The sequence below is a fragment of the Sturnira hondurensis genome, unplaced genomic scaffold, assembly GCF_014824575.4.
Source record: "Sturnira hondurensis isolate 20B ecotype Veracruz unplaced genomic scaffold, ASM1482457v3 Scaffold0007222, whole genome shotgun sequence".
Taxonomy (NCBI): domain Eukaryota; kingdom Metazoa; phylum Chordata; class Mammalia; order Chiroptera; family Phyllostomidae; genus Sturnira; species Sturnira hondurensis.
The window spans coordinates 1,208,115-1,230,156 of NW_028079853.1; the positions used below are offsets into that span (position 1 = coordinate 1,208,115).

General features: G+C 43.5%; 1 protein-coding gene across 1 annotated transcript in view; it reads right to left on the minus strand.

Moving 5' to 3' along the window:
- The window catches only part of PARP14 (poly(ADP-ribose) polymerase family member 14), a 50,799-nt gene that overhangs the window by 24,764 nt on the left and 3,993 nt on the right, over nt 1-22,042 (minus strand). The window contains exons 2-6 of the mRNA XM_037051475.1: nt 19,620-19,753; nt 18,421-18,454; nt 11,732-11,941; nt 6,930-7,166; nt 1,996-4,241 (exon numbers count right to left, since the gene is read on the minus strand). Of these exons, the coding sequence (XP_036907370.1) occupies nt 1,996-4,241; nt 6,930-7,166; nt 11,732-11,941; nt 18,421-18,454; nt 19,620-19,753 (2,861 nt within the window). The remainder of the gene's footprint in view (nt 1-1,995; nt 4,242-6,929; nt 7,167-11,731; nt 11,942-18,420; nt 18,455-19,619; nt 19,754-22,042) is intronic.

The window sequence follows — 22,042 nt, forward strand, 5'->3', positions numbered from 1 at the left end:
AACACCATGAGTGATGTGGGGTCCTAGAATTGGCCAAGTTGCAGCAGGCAGAGAGAGACAGGGAAGTCATTCAGAAGAGGGAACACATTCATGGTAGGTTGTGAGCTAATAGCAGATTAGTGTGACCTGATAGAGAGCTTCCGCAGCAAAATGATGCGAGCCAGGCTAGAAATGATACACTGGGGACAGTCTACAGAGGACCTGAAGTGCTAGGCCAAGTGGACTTCCCGACGGACAGTGAAGAGCCAGGCAAGCTTTTCAGCAGGACAGTTAACGTGAGCAGGTTAATGAGCTAGATTAAGGTACCAAGAGAAGAGAGGAGAAGGAATGTGACCGAGTCATTTCCAAAGCTGCCCTGCATGGGTCAACAAGGAGCAACACTCAGCAGGTACTGTGGCATCAGAAGCCAAACACCTACAGGAGTAAAAGGAATGGAAGGAATGTCTTACTATTTATTTGATGTTCAAGATGGACATCTTAATTGGAAGATGGTAATCTTCCAATTACTGACTCGTGGTCAAAAGAGTTTCTTATTTATTTGTTTGGTTTCTCAAATGAGAAACAAAATTATTTTTAATATTTTTGAAAAAGTGCAATGGTTAAGAGCCTGGACAAACTCCAATCCTGGCTCCACCATTTGTTAGCCGTGGGACTCTGGCAAATTACTTAACCCCTCTAAGTCTCATTCCTTCATCTGTTTGAGAAGAGTAATTATCCTGGAATCCACCTCATGGCCCTGAATAAGAAAATACAAGCCAAGCACTTAGCATGGTGCCTGACACATATTAAATAATCAATGTTAGCTATTATTTTTGTATCCTCACCTGGGGACATTTTTTCATTGCTTTTAGAGAAAGGAAGAGGAAGAGAGAGAACCAGAGAGAAAAGGAGAGGAGAGGAGGGGAGAGGGAAGGGGAGGGGAGTGGAGAGGAGGGGAGGGGAGAGGACAGAAGGGGAGAGAAGAGAAGAAGAGAATCACCGGTGTGAGAAACATTGACTGGTTGCCTCCCGTGCACCTCCTGACTGGGGATGAAATCTGCAACCTAGGTATGTACCCTGACCTGGAAATTGAACCCAAAACTTTTCAATGTACGAGACTGAGCCTCACCAGCCAGGGCAGCTCTTATTCTTGTAATTATTATCTAAGCTTAAGGAGAATGACCCACAAAATGGGAAAAATATTTGCAAATCATCTATCAGGTAAGGGACCTGTATCCAAAATATATAAAGAACTCTTAAAATTCAGTAATGAAAAGATAACCCAATTTAAAAGTGGGCAAAGGATCTGAATAGACATTTCTCTGAAGAAGACAGGCCAATGGCCTTCCCTAGGAACCCCTTCTCTGGGCCCGCCCGCAGCCCTCCAGAGCTGCCGCTCCTATTCGGCAGAGCCTGTGTTGAAAAGGCTGTTAAATACATTTTAAAAAAAAAATCACCCACTGGCAGACCTATGAGAACTGTCCCCATGTAACACCCAGGCCCTTCCCAGGTCAGGCCTCTACTTTCCTTCCCACGTTCTCTTACTGGTGTTGGGCACTGATGGTCCTGCAGACTCAGGGTGCCCTGCTCAACCTGGTTCAGCTCCATTGACAAGATCCCTTTCTTCTGTCCCCACTCTGTGCTCTAATTTTTTCTGTATCTGATATCAGTAAATTTGTTAAGAAATTAACCTTAGATTTGCCAAAATATGACAGGTGTGAAGGCACTGGAAAAGTACCGAGCCTTGTAACTGCAAGTTATTATCGTGGATTTTCACATTTACTAAAAGCCTAGGGATCTGAATACATTGCCAGTCCCCACACATAACTGGCCAATCTCCATCAGTAAATGCTGAGATGAAGTAGCCCAATTTTCTAAGGAAACCTCTTTCCAAGACAGGATGGAGGACATGGGATTCTCTCCTTTAATTCTGCCCTTGATCCCAATCTTCATTTGGCGAGAGACTCCCTGGAGTTGCAGCACCTCTCGGTGGGCACGCTGTAGACAGACACTCACCGTGGCATTCTGCACTTGTTCTTCCACCAACAGGATCCTCAGGCCACCGGGGCACAACAGCACTTTGCTGTTTCCATCCTTCTTTCTCAAGCTGGGCTGGACTGCAGCTGGTACACTAGGCTGGGGAGAAGTATCAGGCGTGGTGTTTTTAAATACAGTTTTCACAGTTTCAGCAAAGGCCTCAACAGTCTTCTCAGATGTATCCACAAGGTAAATCTCCTTCAAGGTGCATCCATCCCAGTTATACTGGAAGGTTTCCTTGACTGCCGAAACGATGGCCTCCACACACTGAGATATGGGAAAGCCAAAGACTCCAGAACTAATGGCAGGGATGGCTATGGATCGGTACTGGAGTTTTTCAGCCAACTGGAGGCTTTGTCTCACGGCTTCCTTCAACTGGAGCACACAGCCCTGGGCATCATCCCTCTTCCACTTGGGTCCTATTGCATGGATGACGTGGCGATATGGGAGCTGTCCTGCTCTCGAAACGACGGCATGGCCAACTGGGATTATGCCTTTTTTCTTCACTATTTGGTCACAGTCTGCTTGGAGCTCAGGGCCAGCTTCTTTGGAAAGGGCAGCGGCAAGGCCCCCGCTGTGCCGGAGGTTCTCATTCGCCGCGTTCACCACCACTTCAACAGGAAACTGTGTCAGGTCGCCTTGCTGTACGATCAGAGAGACTCCGGGGACCACCACTGCCCGAAAGAAACACTTCTGCCCAACGGCGCCACCTCTCTCCCTTTCTTCGTTCTGCAGCAGTTCCACAAAGCAGCCATGTGACCGTACCTCACGTTTATAATACCATGCCTTATCCAGGAATAACTGCTTGACCCCTGGCTCATCAATACAGATACTTTTAACACAGACTGAATCCCTGGCTTGACTCAGGATGTACATTCCCTCCATGACTTCAGCCTTCGAGCCAGTTAGCAAAATGCCCTTTGGTTTGCTCCCAGGATTGAAATCCACCTGAACATTTAACTTCTTTTGCTTCATCTTTTGTAAGAATAGCTTCTTCTCTGCCTTTAAATAATCAATAACTAAGGGAGGCTTTACTTCAACCAATCTCTCTATTTTCATGTTTTTTCCCACAAAGTCCAAAAGGAGGCTGTAGATCTCGTGTACTTCTTTCACACAGCCTGCAATAATGGCCTCCGGTGGGGTTTTTGAAGTTAACTCACTGATTATTACAGTCTTTGAAGAGGAATTATGTTTCTTAAGCAAATTGCCAGTGATCGTTTTCCATTTCCTGCTATTAAGAAATTCCCCAACCTCAATGTCTATGCACTTATAACTTAAGGCGCTGGCCATATGCTTTTCAGCTTCTAATAGGACTTCAGTAGAACAGCCGATTAAGAGAACAGTGGTACCCTCTAGCTCACAAACTGCAAGAATTTTCTGTGCTATAAAAAAAGACTTGGAGAACTCTGCACAGTCAACCTGTTGCAAAAACTGAAAAATTTCAGGCGGAAGCTGAATGTGTTTCTGAGCCATGGCATACACCTTTTCCTGGACTTCACACTTTACTTTATACACATCCACACCGAGGCCTTTAAAGCACATGTGTTGAGTGTCTTCATCATAAGAAATCTCCATCTCCGGGTACTCCGTGTGGAGGCGCCCCAGGTCGCTGTAGAGCAAAAGAGAATACTTTCCTGGAGAGAGGGCCACTTTTTCCTTCACACTTTGCTCTTCTCTCTTAATTTTTTGACTGGTGTTTTCTATTAATTCCTTGATTTGTGGCTCACTGTTTTGCACATCTTCTGATTTCCCTGCCAAAGTTACAATCCCCATAAGCGCATCGAACTCGATCAAAATGCTTTCATATTCTAAATCATTTTTTATAGTGTCCCACACTACTGGATCTGCTTTAAATTTGGAGACTTTATATCTAGACCTGATGCCAGAGAACGCCGAGGAAGCATCTTTCTTCCAGTTCTTGATTGTCTGTCTTCCTTGGTTGACTAAGGTGGCCGCGGGTCTGATAGTAACTTCACCATTGAGCTGGGACCACGTTAGCTCACAGTGAAAACGGCCCACTTCTTCATTTATCGCCTCAACCAGGTGATTCTTTTTGTATAAGAACTTCCATAAAGAAAGATCCAAAGATTCTCTGAATGGTGCTGGAAGCTTGATCAGAGGCTTCTCCTTGCCGTACAAAGCTGTGCCCAGAGACGTGTAGTATGGGAACACAGAGAGCGGCATGTTATTGAGATCAAGTTTCCTGGTCAGGATGGTGTCTAACACTAAAAAGGAAAGAAATAAAATGAAGTAATCCCAGAGTAATATGTTTCAAATGAAGACAAACAAACACAGGAACAAAACCTTTCCTATTCCAGAGAGGGGAAAATCCTAACGCCTGTAGAACTGCGATGTAGCACGGTATTAAAAGCAGCTCTACTCTCAGAGTGCTCAAAGACCAGTGAATGTGTATTAACATTGCATACGTATCCCTTGCTTAACTGAATAATTACTTTACAGCCAAGATCACTCTATGTTGAAATCCTGTTACGTGAATTCTGTGCTCTGTTTTTCTGATAACACTATCACCACCAGGTTAAGAAGTGGATATGACTTTGGTCACAAGCATGGGGATAGTGTTTGCCTTAGTGTAAAGAATATTTTGGCACCCCAAGCCCAGCTTGTCTAAGAATCATGCTATTTACCATTTCTTGCATTTCTCACAATGTCAGACTTCACAGATGACTTAGATTCCATGAATACTTCTCAGGAGAGGAGCATAATAATAATTATCATAGCTTACCATGTGTCAGACACTAGTCTAAGTGCTTTATACATGTTTACTTAATTTAATCTTAACAACCCATTGAGGTAGGGGCACTATTAATGGAATCTAAGTCATCTGTGAAGTCTGACATTGTGAGAAATGCAAGAAATGGTAAATAGCATGATTCTTAGACAAGCTGGGCTTGGAGCACCAAAATATTCTTTACACTAAGGCAAACGTTATCATCACTATTTACCAATGATAAAACTCAGATTAATAAAGATTAAATAACTTGAACAGGGTCATGTGCTGTAAATATTGGAGCTAAGACTCAAGCCAGAATCTGTCTGACCCCAAAGCCCATGCTCTTGCCCTTCTACTGGGGGTCCAAACCAAGGTCATCCTCAAAGTCATCAAATTGCTCATCCCAGAAACTGACTCACCTCCCCTGTCCCAGCTACAACCTACTTCCTGCTACTTTACTGGAATAGCACCTAGTTACACAAGCTCTGTAACCTTTGTCAAGTTATTTGATCTTTCTGTCCCTAAGTTTCTTCATTTGTTTTTGTTTCTGTTTTTGTCTCTTCCCCCCGCCCCAAAACCACCACACTGTGTCGTATCCATGAGTCCTTTTTCCTTTTTGATCAATCCACCCACCTCCTAACTTTCCCACCCCCTCAGCTGTCATCCTGCTCTCTATCCATAAAATAAGGATTACAGTAATAGCAACACCTAGACAGCAATGTCTATAACTGCTCTTTGTAGCACCCTGCAGACCTACACAAATGTCCGGAGAGAGAAAGGGAAGGTCAGCGGATCTCAGACCCTGAAGTACAGGGAATGAGTGAGGTTAGAGGAGGAGGTGAGGCCAACACAGTAGATGATGCAAAAAAGTCAGGTGAAATGGCTTTTCACATGACTCCTAGGAGTCTCCTTTAAGAGACTCCTAGTGTGCAGAGGTGTAGCTCTGGTATGAAATAAATCTTAATCAATAGTTCATATTTTTAGTGGTGCACATGTAACTAGACATCCTGGGGACATACACAACTGCCCCATGCCCTCCAGATGTTCGAAAGGCCCTAAGTTGTCCACTCCCACCATTAGCTGGAAGTTAACTTCCACGGTAGACAGATTTATGTAACTCTCTACCTGAGGCCAAGCACAGGCTGAGGAAGATTTAAAGAACACGCAACAGAAAGTCCTCTTTTGTTCCTTTGCCCAAGGAACACTAGGTCCCTAAGTCCATTTTAATGTAAACCACACCCTCACCCCATTTTCTCCAATTTAAAAAAGCTGAAGAGGGGTTCCTCCAAGTACCCCACGAAACAACATTTCTTAAGTTGGTGGCACATGACATGATCCTGTCTCATGCTCCCCCAGTTAACACCAAGCACAAGGTTCCTTCTTTCCCTAAGGAATCTGGTCCCCTAATTCCTACTCCTCAGCCTTGACCTCTAAACATCAACAGACTCTCCAAGCTGACTTTGCACATGCCTCAGAGAGCTGGCACTCTATGTCCACACAACGCCCAGGAGTGTTTCTCTACGGTTCAACTGGACACGGTCTTCACAGCGTCACAGCCCAGAGCAATCCAGCAGGCATCCACCGACTGTGGGAAATCAGCCCTACTAATTTCCGAATGATGACAATGACAAGGTAGGAGGGGAAGTATTGCCACTGTCTAGGAACTGTATGTGTTTCTGACTATTTCTTTACCTAAGCTTGCTGAAATTAACTGAAGAATTTCTACCAAGTATACAGCCAAAACACATTTCTTTTTTAATACAGTATTTCCAGGATTTTAAGAATTACATATTTTTCAGTTCATCATTGGTAGAAACTCATGAGAGAATCTCTTTATATCCTTCAAAAATCTGACAATACTCCTCTAAAGTTTGAATCACTGGACACATTAAGCATCATATGCCAAAATGGGAGGGAGGGGGGAGCATGGGGGGTGGGATGGGATGGGAGTAATAGACAGAAAACTGTACTTGAAAAATAATTAAATAAAAAAAATAAATAAAAGAAAAAAAAAGCATCATATGCCAAATGAACGAGATTCCTAAATTGGATTACCAATTAAATATATGAATAAGAAATAGTCAGAGAATACATCAGAATTCAACTAATAACTGTTAAGATCTGCTAATACAGTTTAAATTACGCTTGGTGAGGTTTACAAAATCAGGCTAATAGAAATTACCTTTTCTGTCAAAAAATTCAATCAGTGCTGAACTCTCTTCAGGAAAATATTCAACATTGACAACTCTTCCCCCTCCGTTTTGAGGGTCTTCAAATAAACATTTCAAATTATCGTTGTTAACACCAGGTGGCAGGTTTTCGACCCTGATCTTTCTTGTCACTTCCAGAAGTCTTGGAGAAAGCTGAAGATTTTTCACTGAACGGTTCTTGGCACAATCATCAACAAATTTCATGGGATCTTCAAACCAAAATCAACCATTCAGAAAATTATGATTATATCTTTATATCACATAGAAAAAAACTGTTCGAATATTATTTGAGATAAAGGAAAGAGCTAAGCATTCAATTTTTAGATGCAAGATTTTAACTCCTAAATGAGAATCACACCCCTAAAATTCCCATTCTCTGAACAACATTCGTCTTACCAGGATTACTGCCACTGAGCTGTGTGTTCCTTCCTCCATTCACAGCCCTCTCCACCCGCTCTGACAGGGCCACCTGAGTACTCTCTCTACCATACAAATCCCATTTCACCCCTTCCTTTAGTCCTTCAATGGCTCCCTATCACCTGAAGGCATGAGTTCACAAACTCTGTAGCTAAGCTTACAGGCCCTTTGCTATTTGACTCCAAACAAATTTCTAAATTTCGCCTTCGGTTATTCCCTGCCATTCATTTTATTTTCCATACTGCCACAGAAACTCGTCATTATTTTGAAAAGCCATGCTCTTTTGCCTTTGTATATATAATTTCCTGTGCCTAAAATGTTCTCCAATTTTTTATCTTGGTCCTATTCCTCCATTGAGACTCAGCTCAGTTAACTCTTTCAGATAAATAAATATCGATGATGGGCCCATGATGATGAGACAGAGAGCACAGCAGTGCCATGAAGTAACACAGTATATTTGGGACCCAACAGACTGGTGCAGCTGGAGTCTAAACTTCACAGAATGGAGTAGGCAGGGCAAAGCCAAGCCCCCTTGTTTGGGTGCCCTTTCCTCCCATTCCCCACAGCCTGCTGTTCACAGCACAGGGAGGGCAGCTTCTTCTCTTGCATCTTCACTACTCATTACACATGGGTTTTCTCCTTGTTCCATATGAGTTCGGGGACCAAGAGCAGGGACCAAGAATTATTCACCTCTATACCCACAGCACCTAGACAAACACTCATAGTAGACATTCAAAGTTTTTTTCTTTGAAAGCATTTTTTTAAAAGATTTTTTAAAATTTATCTTTAGAAGGAAAGGGAAGGAGAATGGGAGAAAAGTATCAATGTATGGTTGCCTCTCATGTGTCCCCTGCTGGGAACTGGCCTGCAACCCAGGCATGTGCCCTGGCTGGGAATCGAACCACGATCCTTTGGTTCGCAGGCTCACACTCAATCCACTGAGCTACATCAGCCAGGGACATTCAAAGTTCTGATCAGTGCATAAAAGCAAGTCCATTTAGTTTTACCTTTATAAGAAATAATCATAAATTTGAAATAAGAATAGCTCTCTGTATTGATTCTTTACTATGTCTTAGGTACTACATTAAGAGCTTTTCAAACATTATTTCATTTACTCTTCACAGAAACTATATTGGGTAGAAATTATTATCCTCATATTATAGGTGAGGCAAGTAAGGCACACATACGATAGTAACTCAGACAACCTCAGGTAATTAGTTAAATGGGGAGGCTAGAATTCCAACTTTATGATCTGTGCTCTTAATTAACCAACCCACTGCCATGGCTATGGAATAGTGAGGCTTGAAATTGGAAAATGTCCTTGTTTTTCTGGAGATGGCTCTTCCAAACCACAGATTCCTCCCCCAGACCTCAAAGCCCACTCATTTGCTGCAACACATGCGCTTTCTCTCACTGCATATGTGGGTGACCATGAAAGTACAAAGAAGACACACGGTAAAGGGGATAACACAACAGGCTGCGGAGAGGTGATGCTGCCTGGGTCCGAATCCAGTTTACCCAGTTATTAGCAACTCTGCACCTCTGTCTCCTCAAGTGTAAAATGAGGAATGACAATAATCTCAAAAGGTTGTTGAAAGGAACAAGTCAATTAATACATGTAAAGGACTTAGCATAGCACCTGCCTTATAGTGACACCATGTAGGTGTTTGCTATTATTATTGTTATTACCTTCAAGTCCAGTTTGGTAACACAGATCAATATTTACTTCTCACAATGAGGTACCCATGTGAAAATGAGTACTCATGCATGGAATCACTTTAATAACCTTGGACTTCAGATTTCATTTTGGGGGTGTTTTTTGTCTCCATCTCTCTCTCTATCTGTCTGTCTGTCTCTCTCACACACACACACAGCTCATACAATAAAGTTTAATTTATTAAACACACCTGTTGTAGACCGCTCTGCCTAGTTTTAGGAATTGTATCTGTACCCCTTGTGGCTAAGGGCGAGGGACAATCTTTGGAATGTGAGCTGCAGGAGACAAAGCTTGTCTCTGGTAGCAAACGCTGCCTCAGTTTCCTCTCCCTACCCCAAAAGCTTGGTCAGAAGTCAATAACGGGTAAGACCCCTCACAGCGGGGGGCAACCTAAGCCAGACTCGATCACTTGGGAGGCCTTCATGGAAGGACTTGGGGGGGCTGCAACAAAGAGCAGTGGACTCTCGCACCCCCCACCCAACCACCCCCGCTTTGACATAGCTCCCCCCCCATGTCCTCTGGGAGAAGTGCTTCCTGGCTCTAATTCTCTTAAGCCTGAATATCTATTGGGGAGAGGTGCAGCTCCCTGCCTTGCTAGAGCATGTCCTGGGGAAAATCTGGCTTCACAAAGACTTCCTGATAAACCTGTGAAATCTGCTCTGCTAAGAGTGCTTTCATTCATATGTTAAGGGTCGGAGAGGAAATGAGTATGTCTCCCAAAGTGTCTCCCTACAACTCTCTTCCTGACAGACACTGACTCAGACTCCGAAGCCCTCNCAGGTACTACATTAAGAGCTTTTCAAACATTATTTCATTTACTCTTCACAGAAACTATATTGGGTAGAAATTATTATCCTCATATTATAGGTGAGGCAAGTAAGGCACACATACGATAGTAACTCAGACAACCTCAGGTAATTAGTTAAATGGGGAGGCTAGAATTCCAACTTTATGATCTGTGCTCTTAATTAACCAACCCACTGCCATGGCTATGGAATAGTGAGGCTTGAAATTGGAAAATGTCCTTGTTTTTCTGGAGATGGCTCTTCCAAACCACAGATTCCTCCCCCAGACCTCAAAGCCCACTCATTTGCTGCAACACACGCACTTTCTCTCACTGCATATGTGGGTGACCATAAAAGTACAAAGAAGACACACGGTAAAGGGGATAACACAACAGGCTGCGGAGAGGTGATGCTGCCTGGGTCCGAATCCAGTTTACCCAGTTATTAGCAACTCTGCACCTCTGTCTCCTCAAGTGTAAAATGAGGAATGACAATAATCTCAAAAGGTTGTTGAAAGGAACAAGTCAATTAATACATGTAAAGGACTTAGCATAGCACCTGCCTTATAGTGACACCATGTAGGTGTTTGCTATTATTATTGTTATTACCTTCAAGTCCAGTTTGGTAACACAGATCAATATTTACTTCTCACAATGAGGTACCCATGTGAAAATGAGTACTCATGCATGGAATCACTTTAATAACCTTGGACTTCAGATTTCATTTTGGGGGTGTTTTTTGTCTCCATCTCTCTCTCTATCTGTCTGTCTCTCTCTCTCACACACACACACAGCTCATACAATAAAGTTTAATTTATTAAACACACCTGTTGTAGACCGCTCTGCCTAGTTTTAGGAATTGTATCTGTACCCCTTGTGGCTAAGGGCGAGGGACAATCTTTGGAATGTGAGCTGCAGGAGACAAAGCTTGTCTCTGGTAGCAAACGCTGCCTCAGTTTCCTCTCCTTACCCCCAAAGCTTGGTCAGAAGTCAATAACGGGTAAGACCCCTCACAGCGGGGGGCAACCTAAGCCGGACTCGATCACTTGGGAGGCCTTCATGGAAGGACTTGGGGGGGCTGCAACAAAGAGCAATGGACTCTCGCACCCCCCACCCCACCACCCCCGCTTTGACATAGCTCCCCCCCCCCATGTCCTCTGGGAGAAGTGCTTCCTGGCTCTAATTCCCTTAAGCCTGAATATCTGTTGGGGAGAGGTGCAGCTCCCTGCCTTGCTAGAGCGTGTCCTGGGGAAAATCTGGCTTCACAAAGACTTCCTGATAAACCTGTGAAATCTGCTCTGCTAAGAGTGCTTTCATTCCTATGTTAAGGGTCAGAGAGGAAATGAGTATGTCTCCCAAAGTTTCTACAACTCTCTTCCTGACAGACACTGACTCAGACTCCGAAGCCCTCAGATATCTTTGAAATGTTACCTACTGTTCGATCCTTGCCACCCTGTATTCCTGTGTATTACAACCCAATAAAAGGCTATGGAGGAAGGCACTCGTGGGCCTTTTTTTCCTCAAGGAAACTAGCTGCTTCTGGCCTTTGTCTCCCTGGAAAAACTGGCCACAGCTCACTTCTCCTCCCCAAGCAGAGCCGTCCTGTCTCGGTCATTATTCACTTTCGTCCATGGCACCCGGGGGACTTGCGAGAAAGTCGATTCCACACACACCAGAATTTGGATTCAAAGCAAAATTATTTCTCTTTCAAATAAAAAAGGATCTATATTAACCTGGACTCCTCTTACTAGCTACTAAAAAGCATCCAACTTCCAGAGACATTCCATCAGCTAAGTGTCCCAAATCCCAAAAGTGTGGTGCAGAGAAGACTAAAAACGAATGTCACTTAATCTTACCTATATGTTTTTGGAAGGTAACCACAGCAACATCAAAATCTCTGATTACTTCCACTTGAAAATCATCACTGGACAGGCCACTTATGTTCTCCACCAACAAGATCAACATGACATCAGTCACGTTTTCTTTGAGATTTCCAAATGCAACCAAAGAAGGAATATTTTCACATTCTTTTGGGATATCTTCCATTTTTGTATCTTCTGACATATCTGATTTTAGAAATACAAAAGAGGTCAAGATGTTATGTTTATCTACCACGGTCTTAGCAAAGAAAATTGTCATAAGACAATGTAATTTTTCATTCCCAACCTCTTAGCTAACTCAAATAAAAAGAGATCTTAGAGGCTTTTTGCTTAAATTAATTATGACAGTGATGATGATGTTCAAATTTATTACACCTATTGCTGCTGATGTATACACAGTACCATATTATAATTATTGAACTCAGTTTCTCAAAAGCAAAGAACACTCCTGGTCAGGTGGCTCAGTTGGTTGGAGCTATCCCACACACCAAAGGATGCAGGTTCGATTCCTAGTCAGGGCACGTACAGGAGAGAACAGATCTACGTTTCTCTCACATTTCTCTCTCTCTTGCTCACTCTCTCTTTCTCTCAATAAAAATATCTTTGGGTGAGGATTTTAAAAAAGCAAGGACAATGTTTATGCATCCTTGTATTGCTAGCACATGGTATATATATTTGAGGCTCAATAAGTGTTTGCTGATTTGGAAATTGAGTTCTTGGACCACTGGAGAAAAGCAAGAATATCTGATGATGCTAAATGTGAGCATAATCTAACACTTTATGCTCTGAAAAGCAGTAACTTCCCATCTCTGAAGAGAAAAAAGATACTTGTACTGAATGACTAAGGAATACACAGAGAAGGTAAAATGGTCTAGAGATATACGTATACATCAAACTTACTGGCTAGCAATCACCCCAGCCAGCTTGTTCCTCCCCATTGTGGACCGTGAGTTACACATATGCATAAAGTCAGTCTCACTCTGTGCTTGCCTAGTACAGTGAAGCATAATGGGTACCATATGATCTTTAGGCCTTCTCTGAGCAACTATTCAACTGGAGCCCTTATTATGTTCAAGGCACAGGATATGGGAAGACAGGTGCATACAAAAAACATTGGATAAGGACTTACAGATTTTCTAATGGAGGCTTTAAAAAAAAGCCCTAACACTGGTAAATGTTTCTTGTGGCAGAGTAAAATGCCATGCACTCATCAAATCCATTTTGCTTCCTTTCTGGGAAACATTGCCCAGACTTCCTGCAGTTAAATTCCCATGGTAGAGCCCAGGTGGCTAACAGAATACAGGTGGAAGTGGTGAATTCCACTTCCAAGGATGGCCAATACAAGTCTCCTTCACACGGATCTCCCTTCTCCCTTGCAGTGACCTTAGAGGCCACATATCAAGGATAATGGTATTAAAATACAGAAGGAACCTGGATTCCCAAATGACTGTGTGAAGCAATCTAAACTCCACCCACCACACTAGCTGCCAGCTATTGTGATCTGGGGGGTTGTTTGTTACAGCAGTTAGATCACCCCGACAAGCATTCCTGCTGTGTGCTGAATGAGGCACCACACACACACTCACTCACTCATGCCAAATAAAATAGCATCAGGATTCAATACCAACATAAACTAGCATTCAATGAGGCAGGTATGACAAACCAGAATGAGTACTGGTCTGGGAATGAAGGCATAGAGTTCAACCCGACTCGGCCCCTTTTAGCCATCTGACGTGGGGCACATCTCTTCATTATACAACGAGAGTGTTGGACTAAGTGAATGATAGGAGCCTTTCTAGCAATATAATTTTATCATCCCATGACTATTAGAAGCTTCATCACATGAAAAGCTTGGTTAACTTCCAAATAAAGAGCACCAACAATCAAGCCAGGATCCAAGAAAGAGAGAAAAAAGTATTGGGCTCGCTTGAAAAGGCTTTAGAGAAGCGGAGAAAGCTTGAAGGGTCAGTAGAATTTAGGTAGAGAAAAGCAGGGTAGAGAGGATTGTGAGCAACAGAAGTACAGGCAGAGTATCGTGACTGTGCCAAATTTCCTACTTTTTAAATGGTGATCTGACTGATAATTCTATCTGATAATCCTCAAGGAGCTCTTGTGTATGGAGATGTAAGAAATGGTAAGTCTCTAAGACTGGTAAGTCTCTGTGACCAACATATGTGAATGTGAAAGCTGAAAGAAAAAACTAAAAGTTCTAATTGGTTCAAGCAAAATAAAAAAGACAGAGGAGGGCACTGATTTGGAGGCAGAGGACACAGGCAGCTTGAGGCACGTTGGCTCTGACACATTTTCCAACAGAAAGGTCCAACACAAGGTCTGGAACTCAGAAGAGGGTCCAGGCTGGAAACACAGACTTAGAAAAACCAGAATTTGCGGACTGCAAGTGGCCACATTTCTCTACTCTCGCCTGTTACTCTTCTCCCAGTCCTTTCACTTGCTGGTTTCTACCTTTGAGGCCCAGCCCAACTCAGCTTAGCCTGGAGCAGGACACTGGCTTAGTGCTCACATCCCCTGATGTTGGTGTGCGCCCTGACTGACTTTTCCCTGATCTGTCAACTACCTGTCGATCTTTAACTTGAAGCTCGGGGTTTCAGGCAGGCCTAGTGTATCCATGATGCAGTGTCCTCTGCTCTCCTCATCCCTGAGATATGGGACCTATTAGGTAACCACCCTCCATACTCATTTTGCTCAGTTCTGAAAATTGTCTACACCATTCCAACTAACTTCAAGAGTTCTAGCCTTAGAGTGATTGTCAGGGCTCAGTGTAGACCAACCATTCAACAAGGACCTCCACTGCTATCTCTTAAAGGGGCCAACTTAAGTATCTTGTTGAAGACTACTCAACGTTTTGGCTGGTTAGAGTCTGGATCAAGTAAAAACAGGTTAATAAATGAGTTTAAAATTTCCAGGACAGTGAAAAGTCAACTGGGGCTGGATGACTCTCCCTGAGAATACAGACTCCTGGGATCTTAAGCGAACCTGAAGCAGTGCTAACAAATCAGTAAAGACATACTTGGGGTAAAATCTATGAAACCATAAGAAACTCAGACTTGATTAAACTCTCACTGTGGGAAAGGGTACAGATACAAAAATACAAATATAAAATCACTTCCTGGTCTAAAATCGAACTTGAGGGTACAGCATATACCTTCCAAGAAACAGATAAGGATTTAGGGGGTCACAATGAACAATGGGAGTTGGCTGAGCCAGTCTGATATCTGAAAAAAATGGAAAGCAGGAATTACTCTAAAAAGACCCAAAAAACAAAATCTCAGCTCAGCACTGACCCATGGTTCAGTTGGTTGTAGCATTGTCCTGTACACCAAAGACTGCGGGCCTGATTCCCTGTCAGAGCACATACTGGGGTTGCAAGTTTAATCCCCAGCTGGGATGGGTCTAGAAGGCAACCAATCAATGTTTCTCTCACATTGATGTTTCCTTCTCTCTTTCTCCCTCCCTTCTTCTCTCTCTAAAAGCAATAAACATAGCCTCAGGTAAAGAGCTTTTAAAAATCCTATCCCAAAGAATCATGATTTTCTTAAGAAAACCAAGCATACTAGATTCCAAGTTTAATAGTATATCCATGTTAAGTAAAGACAACCTATAAATCCCTATCCAGTCATTTTACCAAGTAAAGACAGCTCTTATCCCAGTGCCATTTAAAAAATCTAAACATGTTCTCAAGACAATTTCAACTTTAGAGAAAAATATTTACACATTTTTTGCAATTTCTTTTCCCTAAGGTCTGGATATGTGCATCACTTTGTCTCTCTTAATCAGCCACTCAACACGTTTCATCATTTCCTCCCCTTTATACAGTGTGCTTAGCCAGGAAAACTAGTCATTTCTTTAGTAAATACCAGGTGCTATACAGGCCAAAGCCCAGACACTAGTTAAGCAACAGAGTCCAAAACAGCTACTAGGTTTCAGGCTCTTTTTAAAAAATATATATTTCATTGATTATGTTATTACAATTGCCCCATTTCCTCCCTTCATTCCCCTCCACCCTGCACACCCTCTCCCTCCCACATTCCCCTCCGTTAGTTCATGTCCATGTGTCTTAAGTTCTTTAGCTTTTACATTTCCCACACTGCTCTTGCCCTCCCCCTTGTTTATTTTCTCTCCACCGTCTATGCTACTTATTCTCTGTACCTTCTCCCCCTTTCCCCTCCTCCCACTCCCCTGTTGCTAACCTTCCATGTGATCTCCATTTCTGTGGTTCTGTTCCTGTTCTAGTTGTTTCCTTAGTTTGTTTTTATTTCAGGTGTGGTTGTTAGTAATTGTGAGTTTGCTATCATTTTAGTATACATGTTTTTTTTCTTCTTTTTCTTAGATAAGTCCCTTTAACATTTCATATAATAAGGGCTTGGTGATGATGAACTCTTTGAACTTGACCTTATCTGAGAAGCACTTTATCTGTCCTTCCATTCTAAATGAAAGCTTTGCTGGATAGAGTAATCTTGGTTGTAGATCTTTGGATTTCATGACTTGGAATACTTCTTTCCAGCCCCTTCTCGATTGTAAGCTCTCTTTTGAGAAATCAGCTGACAGTCTGATGAGAACTCCTTTGTAGGTAACTGTCTCCTTATGTCTTGCCGCTTCTAAGATTCTCTTCTTCATTTTAATCTTGGCTAATGTAATTATGATGTGCCTTGGTGTGTTCCTTCTTGGGTCCAACTTCTTTGGGACTCTCTGAGCTTCCTGGATTTCCTGGAAGTCTATTTCCTTTGCCAGACTGGGGAAGTTCTCCTTTATTATTAGTTCGAATAAGTTTTCCACTTGTTGCTCTTCCTCTTCCCCTTCTGGTACTCCTATAATTTGGATGTTGGAATGTTTAAAGATGTCCTGGAGGTTCCTAAGCCTCTCCTCATTTTTTTGAATTCTTGTTTCTTCATCCTTTTCTATTTGGTTGTTTCTTTCTTCCTTCTGGTCCACTCCATTAATTTGAGATGCAGTTTCCTTCCCATCACTAAAGATGTCCTGGAGGTTCCTAAGCCTCTCCTCATTTTTTTGAATTCTTGTTTCTTCATCCTTTTCTGTTTGGTTGCTTCTTTCTTCCTTCTGGTCCACTCCATTAATTTGAGATGCAGTTTCCTTCCCATCACTATTGGTTCCCTGTATATTTTTCTTCATTTCACTTAGTGTAGCCTTCTTTTGTTCATCTAGTTTGTGACTAAAATCAACCAGCATACTGATCATACTGAGCATACTGATCACCAGTATTTTGAACTGTACATCTGATATGTTGGCTATCTCTTGGTTGCTTAAAGTATGGGCTCTGGGGCTTTAAGCTGTTTTTCTGCTTGAGCCATATTTTGGTCTGTTCGCACCTATTACGAATGAAGGGCGGAGCCTTAGGTGTTCACCAGGGCAGGGCAACCCAAGTTGCTGGGTTGTGATGCTGTATGTGGGGGCGGGGTCCGAGAGGGAAAAAAATGGCTCTTTGCTCCACTCTCTATTGCACCTCAGTCCCTCCCTCTGCTTCCCCCAAGCAAACTGGGCCTTTCTGGTACTGATTCCCGTGTGGATGGGCTTGTGTACATTCTAGGACCCTTTGGGTTTCTCCAACAAACTCTCCTGTGAGGCTGGGAGTCTCTCCAGGTGCCTCAACCCCACAAGTGTTTTCAATCGGTGTTTTGAGGCTTTATTTCCTGGCACTAGGACCCCGGCATGATCTGTCTCGCTCCCCAGTTATCTGCGCATGCACGTGAATGTGGGACCACTGCCTGGTCAGCCAGCTGCCTTGTGCATGGTGCCTCGCTTCTCAATCGCTGCCTCGCTGGGTCTGTCCATTGCCACCCCACACCGGGGGTCTGCCAACCGCCACCTGGGTGCCCAGGGTCTGCCCGGTGCTGCTTTGTGTGCCCAGGGTGTCTTGCATGCCTGGTATCACTGCTTCCTGTTCCACGACCCCTCTCCGCTATTCTGCCCGACTCCGCCCTACCTACCAGTCTGGATGAATGTGTCTATTTTAACTCATTGGTTGTTGGACTTCCATACAGTTCAATTTTCTTTCAGTTTTGGTTGTTACTTTGTCTCTGAATTGTTGTTGTCCTTATTTTGGTTGTTCGAGGAGGCATGGTGTGTCTACCTACGCCTCCATCTTGGCCAGAAGTTCCAGGCTCTTTCTTACAGCAGATGGGATGAGGAGAGCCACTGCTGGTCTGGAGGGCTGCACCCACATCCTGAGCACCCCACTCTGAAGATTTCATCCACAGAGGACCCACACCTTCCTGTTGTGGCTCAGAGGACAGCGCTTTCCACACCCAGTGCTCAGAAATCGACTCAGCCACATACAGCACCCACTGATACGCCATGTCCTTGCTTCTTGATGGCAGCATGGGTAGAAGTGGCCTCTGAAGGTCAGCGATCATCACCTTCCAGGCACCTTTTGCCCATGTCTCCCAGTGCCCACAGAGAGAGTCGTTCCCATCGTTCTGACCTGAACCCTCAGAGCTTAAGAGGCACCCCCAGTGTTCACCCTCTCTACAGCTGGCTAAGAGTATGAAGATGATGCAGCCCCAGGCACCTCCAAGCTGATAAAGCCCTGCCTTATGAGGTAAAGAAGATAAGGATGATGTCTGCCTCTGCCAACTTTAATAAAAGCAAAACTGCCTTTCAAAGGCCAGTCATCTCAACTGAAGCCTTACCTGGTTCTTTGGCATGTTCTTTGGTCTTGAATTCCTGAAATTCAAACAATAAAGTAGAATTAATAAATTACTAATAATTTATTTTTAAATCCTCACCTGAGGATGTGTTTATTGATTTTAGGGAAAAAGGAATGGAGAGAGAGAACACTGATTGGCTATCTCCTGTACACACCGCCATCAGGGATCAAACCGTGGTAGATAAATATGACAGCTTGACCCCTTTCGTAACCCTAAAATCAGACCCTCCAATTAACTGTACCACCTGGCCAGGGCTACTGATAGTTCCTTTACATTAAGAAAATGTGCTGACCCTGGCTGGTGTGGCTCAGTGGACTGAGTGCCAGCCTGTGAACTGAAGGGTGGCTAGTTTGATTCCCAGTCAGGGCACATGCCTGGGTTGTGGGCCAGGTCCCCAGTAGGGGGCACTCCAGAGACAACCATACGCTGATGTTTCTCTCCTTCTCTTTCTCCCTTCCCCTCTCTCTAAAAATAAAATAAATAAAATCTTTGAAAAGCAAAAGAAAAGGCGCTGGAGCCTGGCCTAGAGCTGTAGGAGGGTCAACAGAAATGATCATGAAAAGCTCCGGCAGTGGTGCTGTTGAGGGCACCCCATGTGCAGTAGCACATCCACTCACTCAGCACAAAAATCATTGGTGAAAATAAGTCACAAACAACAGAAACCCCAAGGAGCAGCAAGTGTCCAGGGAATGGGGTAGGACCTAAATCTTTTCTCCATTTAACATTCGTTGAGTGTTTCCTATGAATAAGCACTATGCAATTTGTTTTACAGGGGTTGTCTCATCTAATCCTCACAACAATCCCATGAGATAGATACTATTACTATACCGTGTAGGAAATACTTAGTACAGGCAGATGGATCACTATCCCCTCAGAACAATTTTAAAATAAATATAGTAAGTTCCAGGTTAAGAGCACCCAGGACAAACACACCCAACATTTTACATCTCACACCACCCTTACTATAACCCCCAAATCTTGACTTTTCCAAAGTGTCCAACATTGAACAAGAAGCATCCCTCCCTCATTATCCCGTATCTGTTCCACCACATCTGTAAGTTGCATTTCTCACTACAGTTTGACTTACACTTTTTATTCCACTAGGTTTTCCTCATTGTGCTTCCCATCCCACGCCCCTTGGAAGAACACCCTTCTTCCCTTTTACTCACTCCTTTACTTACCTTTGTTGGAATTTCCTCTTCAGAAATATCATGGGCTTCATCTGGGGCTGGAGGCAGCTGGACAGTTAACTTAAATGTTTCTTTTTCTGGCAATACTAACTCATGGTTCCCTCTCTCCAGAACTCTCTGGCGAACTGAAAAATCAGAAAAGAAGAAAAAGAGGTAGAGGTGGAGGAGGAGAAGATGGAGAAGGAAGAGGAGAAGAAGGAGGAGGAGGAGGAGGAAGAAGGCAAAGTTAACTGTCAATCAATGTTTATTCACAAAATTATTTCATGATTTCCACAGGCTTTGTCATCATCAATCAAGGGAGGCCTTATGTGGTGAAAAAAGGAGAAGTTTAGCAAGCAGGCATGGATTTGAATTCTATCTTTAAACTTATTTTTTAACCTTAAGCGGGACTTCTGCCAAGATGGGGGCATAGGTGGAAACACTGTGCCTTCTCCCACAACCAAGTTTGAATACAACAAAGGTTTGGAGAACTAGGACACACCCAAAGACCAGAAAACGGAATTATATGGAAGTCCAACAACTACGAACAGTTCAACGGGGACGGTAAGAGAGGCGGAGCCAGCAGCAGAGCTGGGTCGGGCAGGACAGATCCCCCGACCTAGGCACGCAGGCAGCCCGGAACCAGTCAGGGTGTGGGGCAGACTGACCACAGCTGCACATTGGCGCACAGTGAGACGGACCACACAGGCCCCAGGGGGCGAACCCAGTGGTGGAGGGCTGATGGCCGTGGCACACTCCCGTGCAGTGGGACGAAACACGTGGGCCTGGTGACGGTGGTGGCCGCAACGGCAGGCGGCAGACGGGAAGCCATTGTCCCTCTTTGACCCCACCCCCACATACAACGTCACAACCCAGCGACTTAGTTGCCCTGTTCTAGTGAACACTTTAGGGCTCTGATCCTGCTACGGAACAGGCATAAACGGCCCAAAAGATGGTGCAAGAACAACTCAAAGTCCCAGAGCCAATAACTCTAAGCGACCAACAGATTGCCAGCCTCACAGAAGCACAATTCAAGACACTATTTATCAGGATGCTCACGGAACTGGTAGATTATAGTCACAAATTAGAGGAACACAGTCACAAATTAGAGGAACATATGAAGGCTAAACTAACTGAAATGAAGGGAGATGTCCAGGAAACCAATAGTGATGGAAAGGAAACTGGGACTCAAATCAATGGAATGGACCAGAAGGAAGAACAAAACATCCCACCAGAAAGGAATGAAGAAATGAGAATTCAAAAAAATGAGGAGAGGCTTAGGAACCTCCTGGTCATCTTTAAACATTCCAACATCCGAATTATAGGGGTACCAGAAGGGGGAAGAAACAGCCACGAGTGGAAAACGTATTTGAACAAATAATAAAGGAGAACTTCCCCAATCTGGCAAAGGAAATAGACTTCCAGGAAATCCAGGAAGCTCAGAGAGTCCCAAAGAAGTTGGACCCAAGAAGGAACACACCAAGGCACATCATAATTACATTAGCCAAGACTAAAATGAAGGAGACAATCCTAGAAGCATCAAGGGATAAGGGGACAGTCACCTACAAAGGAGTACCCATCAGACTGTTAGCTGATTTCTCAAAAGAGACCTTACAGGCAAGAAGGGGCTGGAAAGAAGTATTCCAAGTCATGAAATCCAAAGACCTACAGCCAAGATTGCTTTATCCAGCAAAGCTTTCATTTAGAATGGAAGGACAGATAAAGTGCTTCTCAGATAAGGTCAAGTTCAAGGAGTTCATCAGCACCAAGCCCTTATTATATGAAATGCTAAAGGGACTTATATAAGAAAAAGAAGATGAAAAATATGAACAGTGAAAGGACAGCAAACACACAGTTATTAACAACCGCACCTAAAACAAAAGCAAACCAAGAGGACAGCTAGATCAGGAGTGGAACTATAAAAATGAAGAACACATGGAGGGTTAGAAACAGGGGGGTGGGAGGAGGAGAAGGGGGGAGAAGGCACAGAAAATAGCATAGATGGTAGGTAGAAAATAGATAGGGGGGAGGGTGAGAATAGTGGGGGAAATATAGATTCTAAAGAACTTGAGACACGTGGTTATAAACTAAGGTGGGGAGAATGGTGGGGGAGGGAGTGTGGGGGTGGAGGGGAATGAAGGGGGGGAATAGAACAACTGTAATGGTATAATCAATAAAATATATTTAAAAAAACAAAACAAACAAACAAACAAAAAAAACCTTAAGCATCTTCCAAAACCTCTGTATTCCTGTATATTAGTAAGTAATTACCAGTAATAAAGGTGGTCTTCCATGGGTGTTACATGGATTAAATTGAAGAAACATTATAAAGAATTTACTAGAGCACCCAGTGCTCAGCAGGCACTCAGAAAGGGGGCAATATTTATTGTACAGTAAAGGGAAATAAATAGAAGACCAGGTGCTGGGCAAGGTGT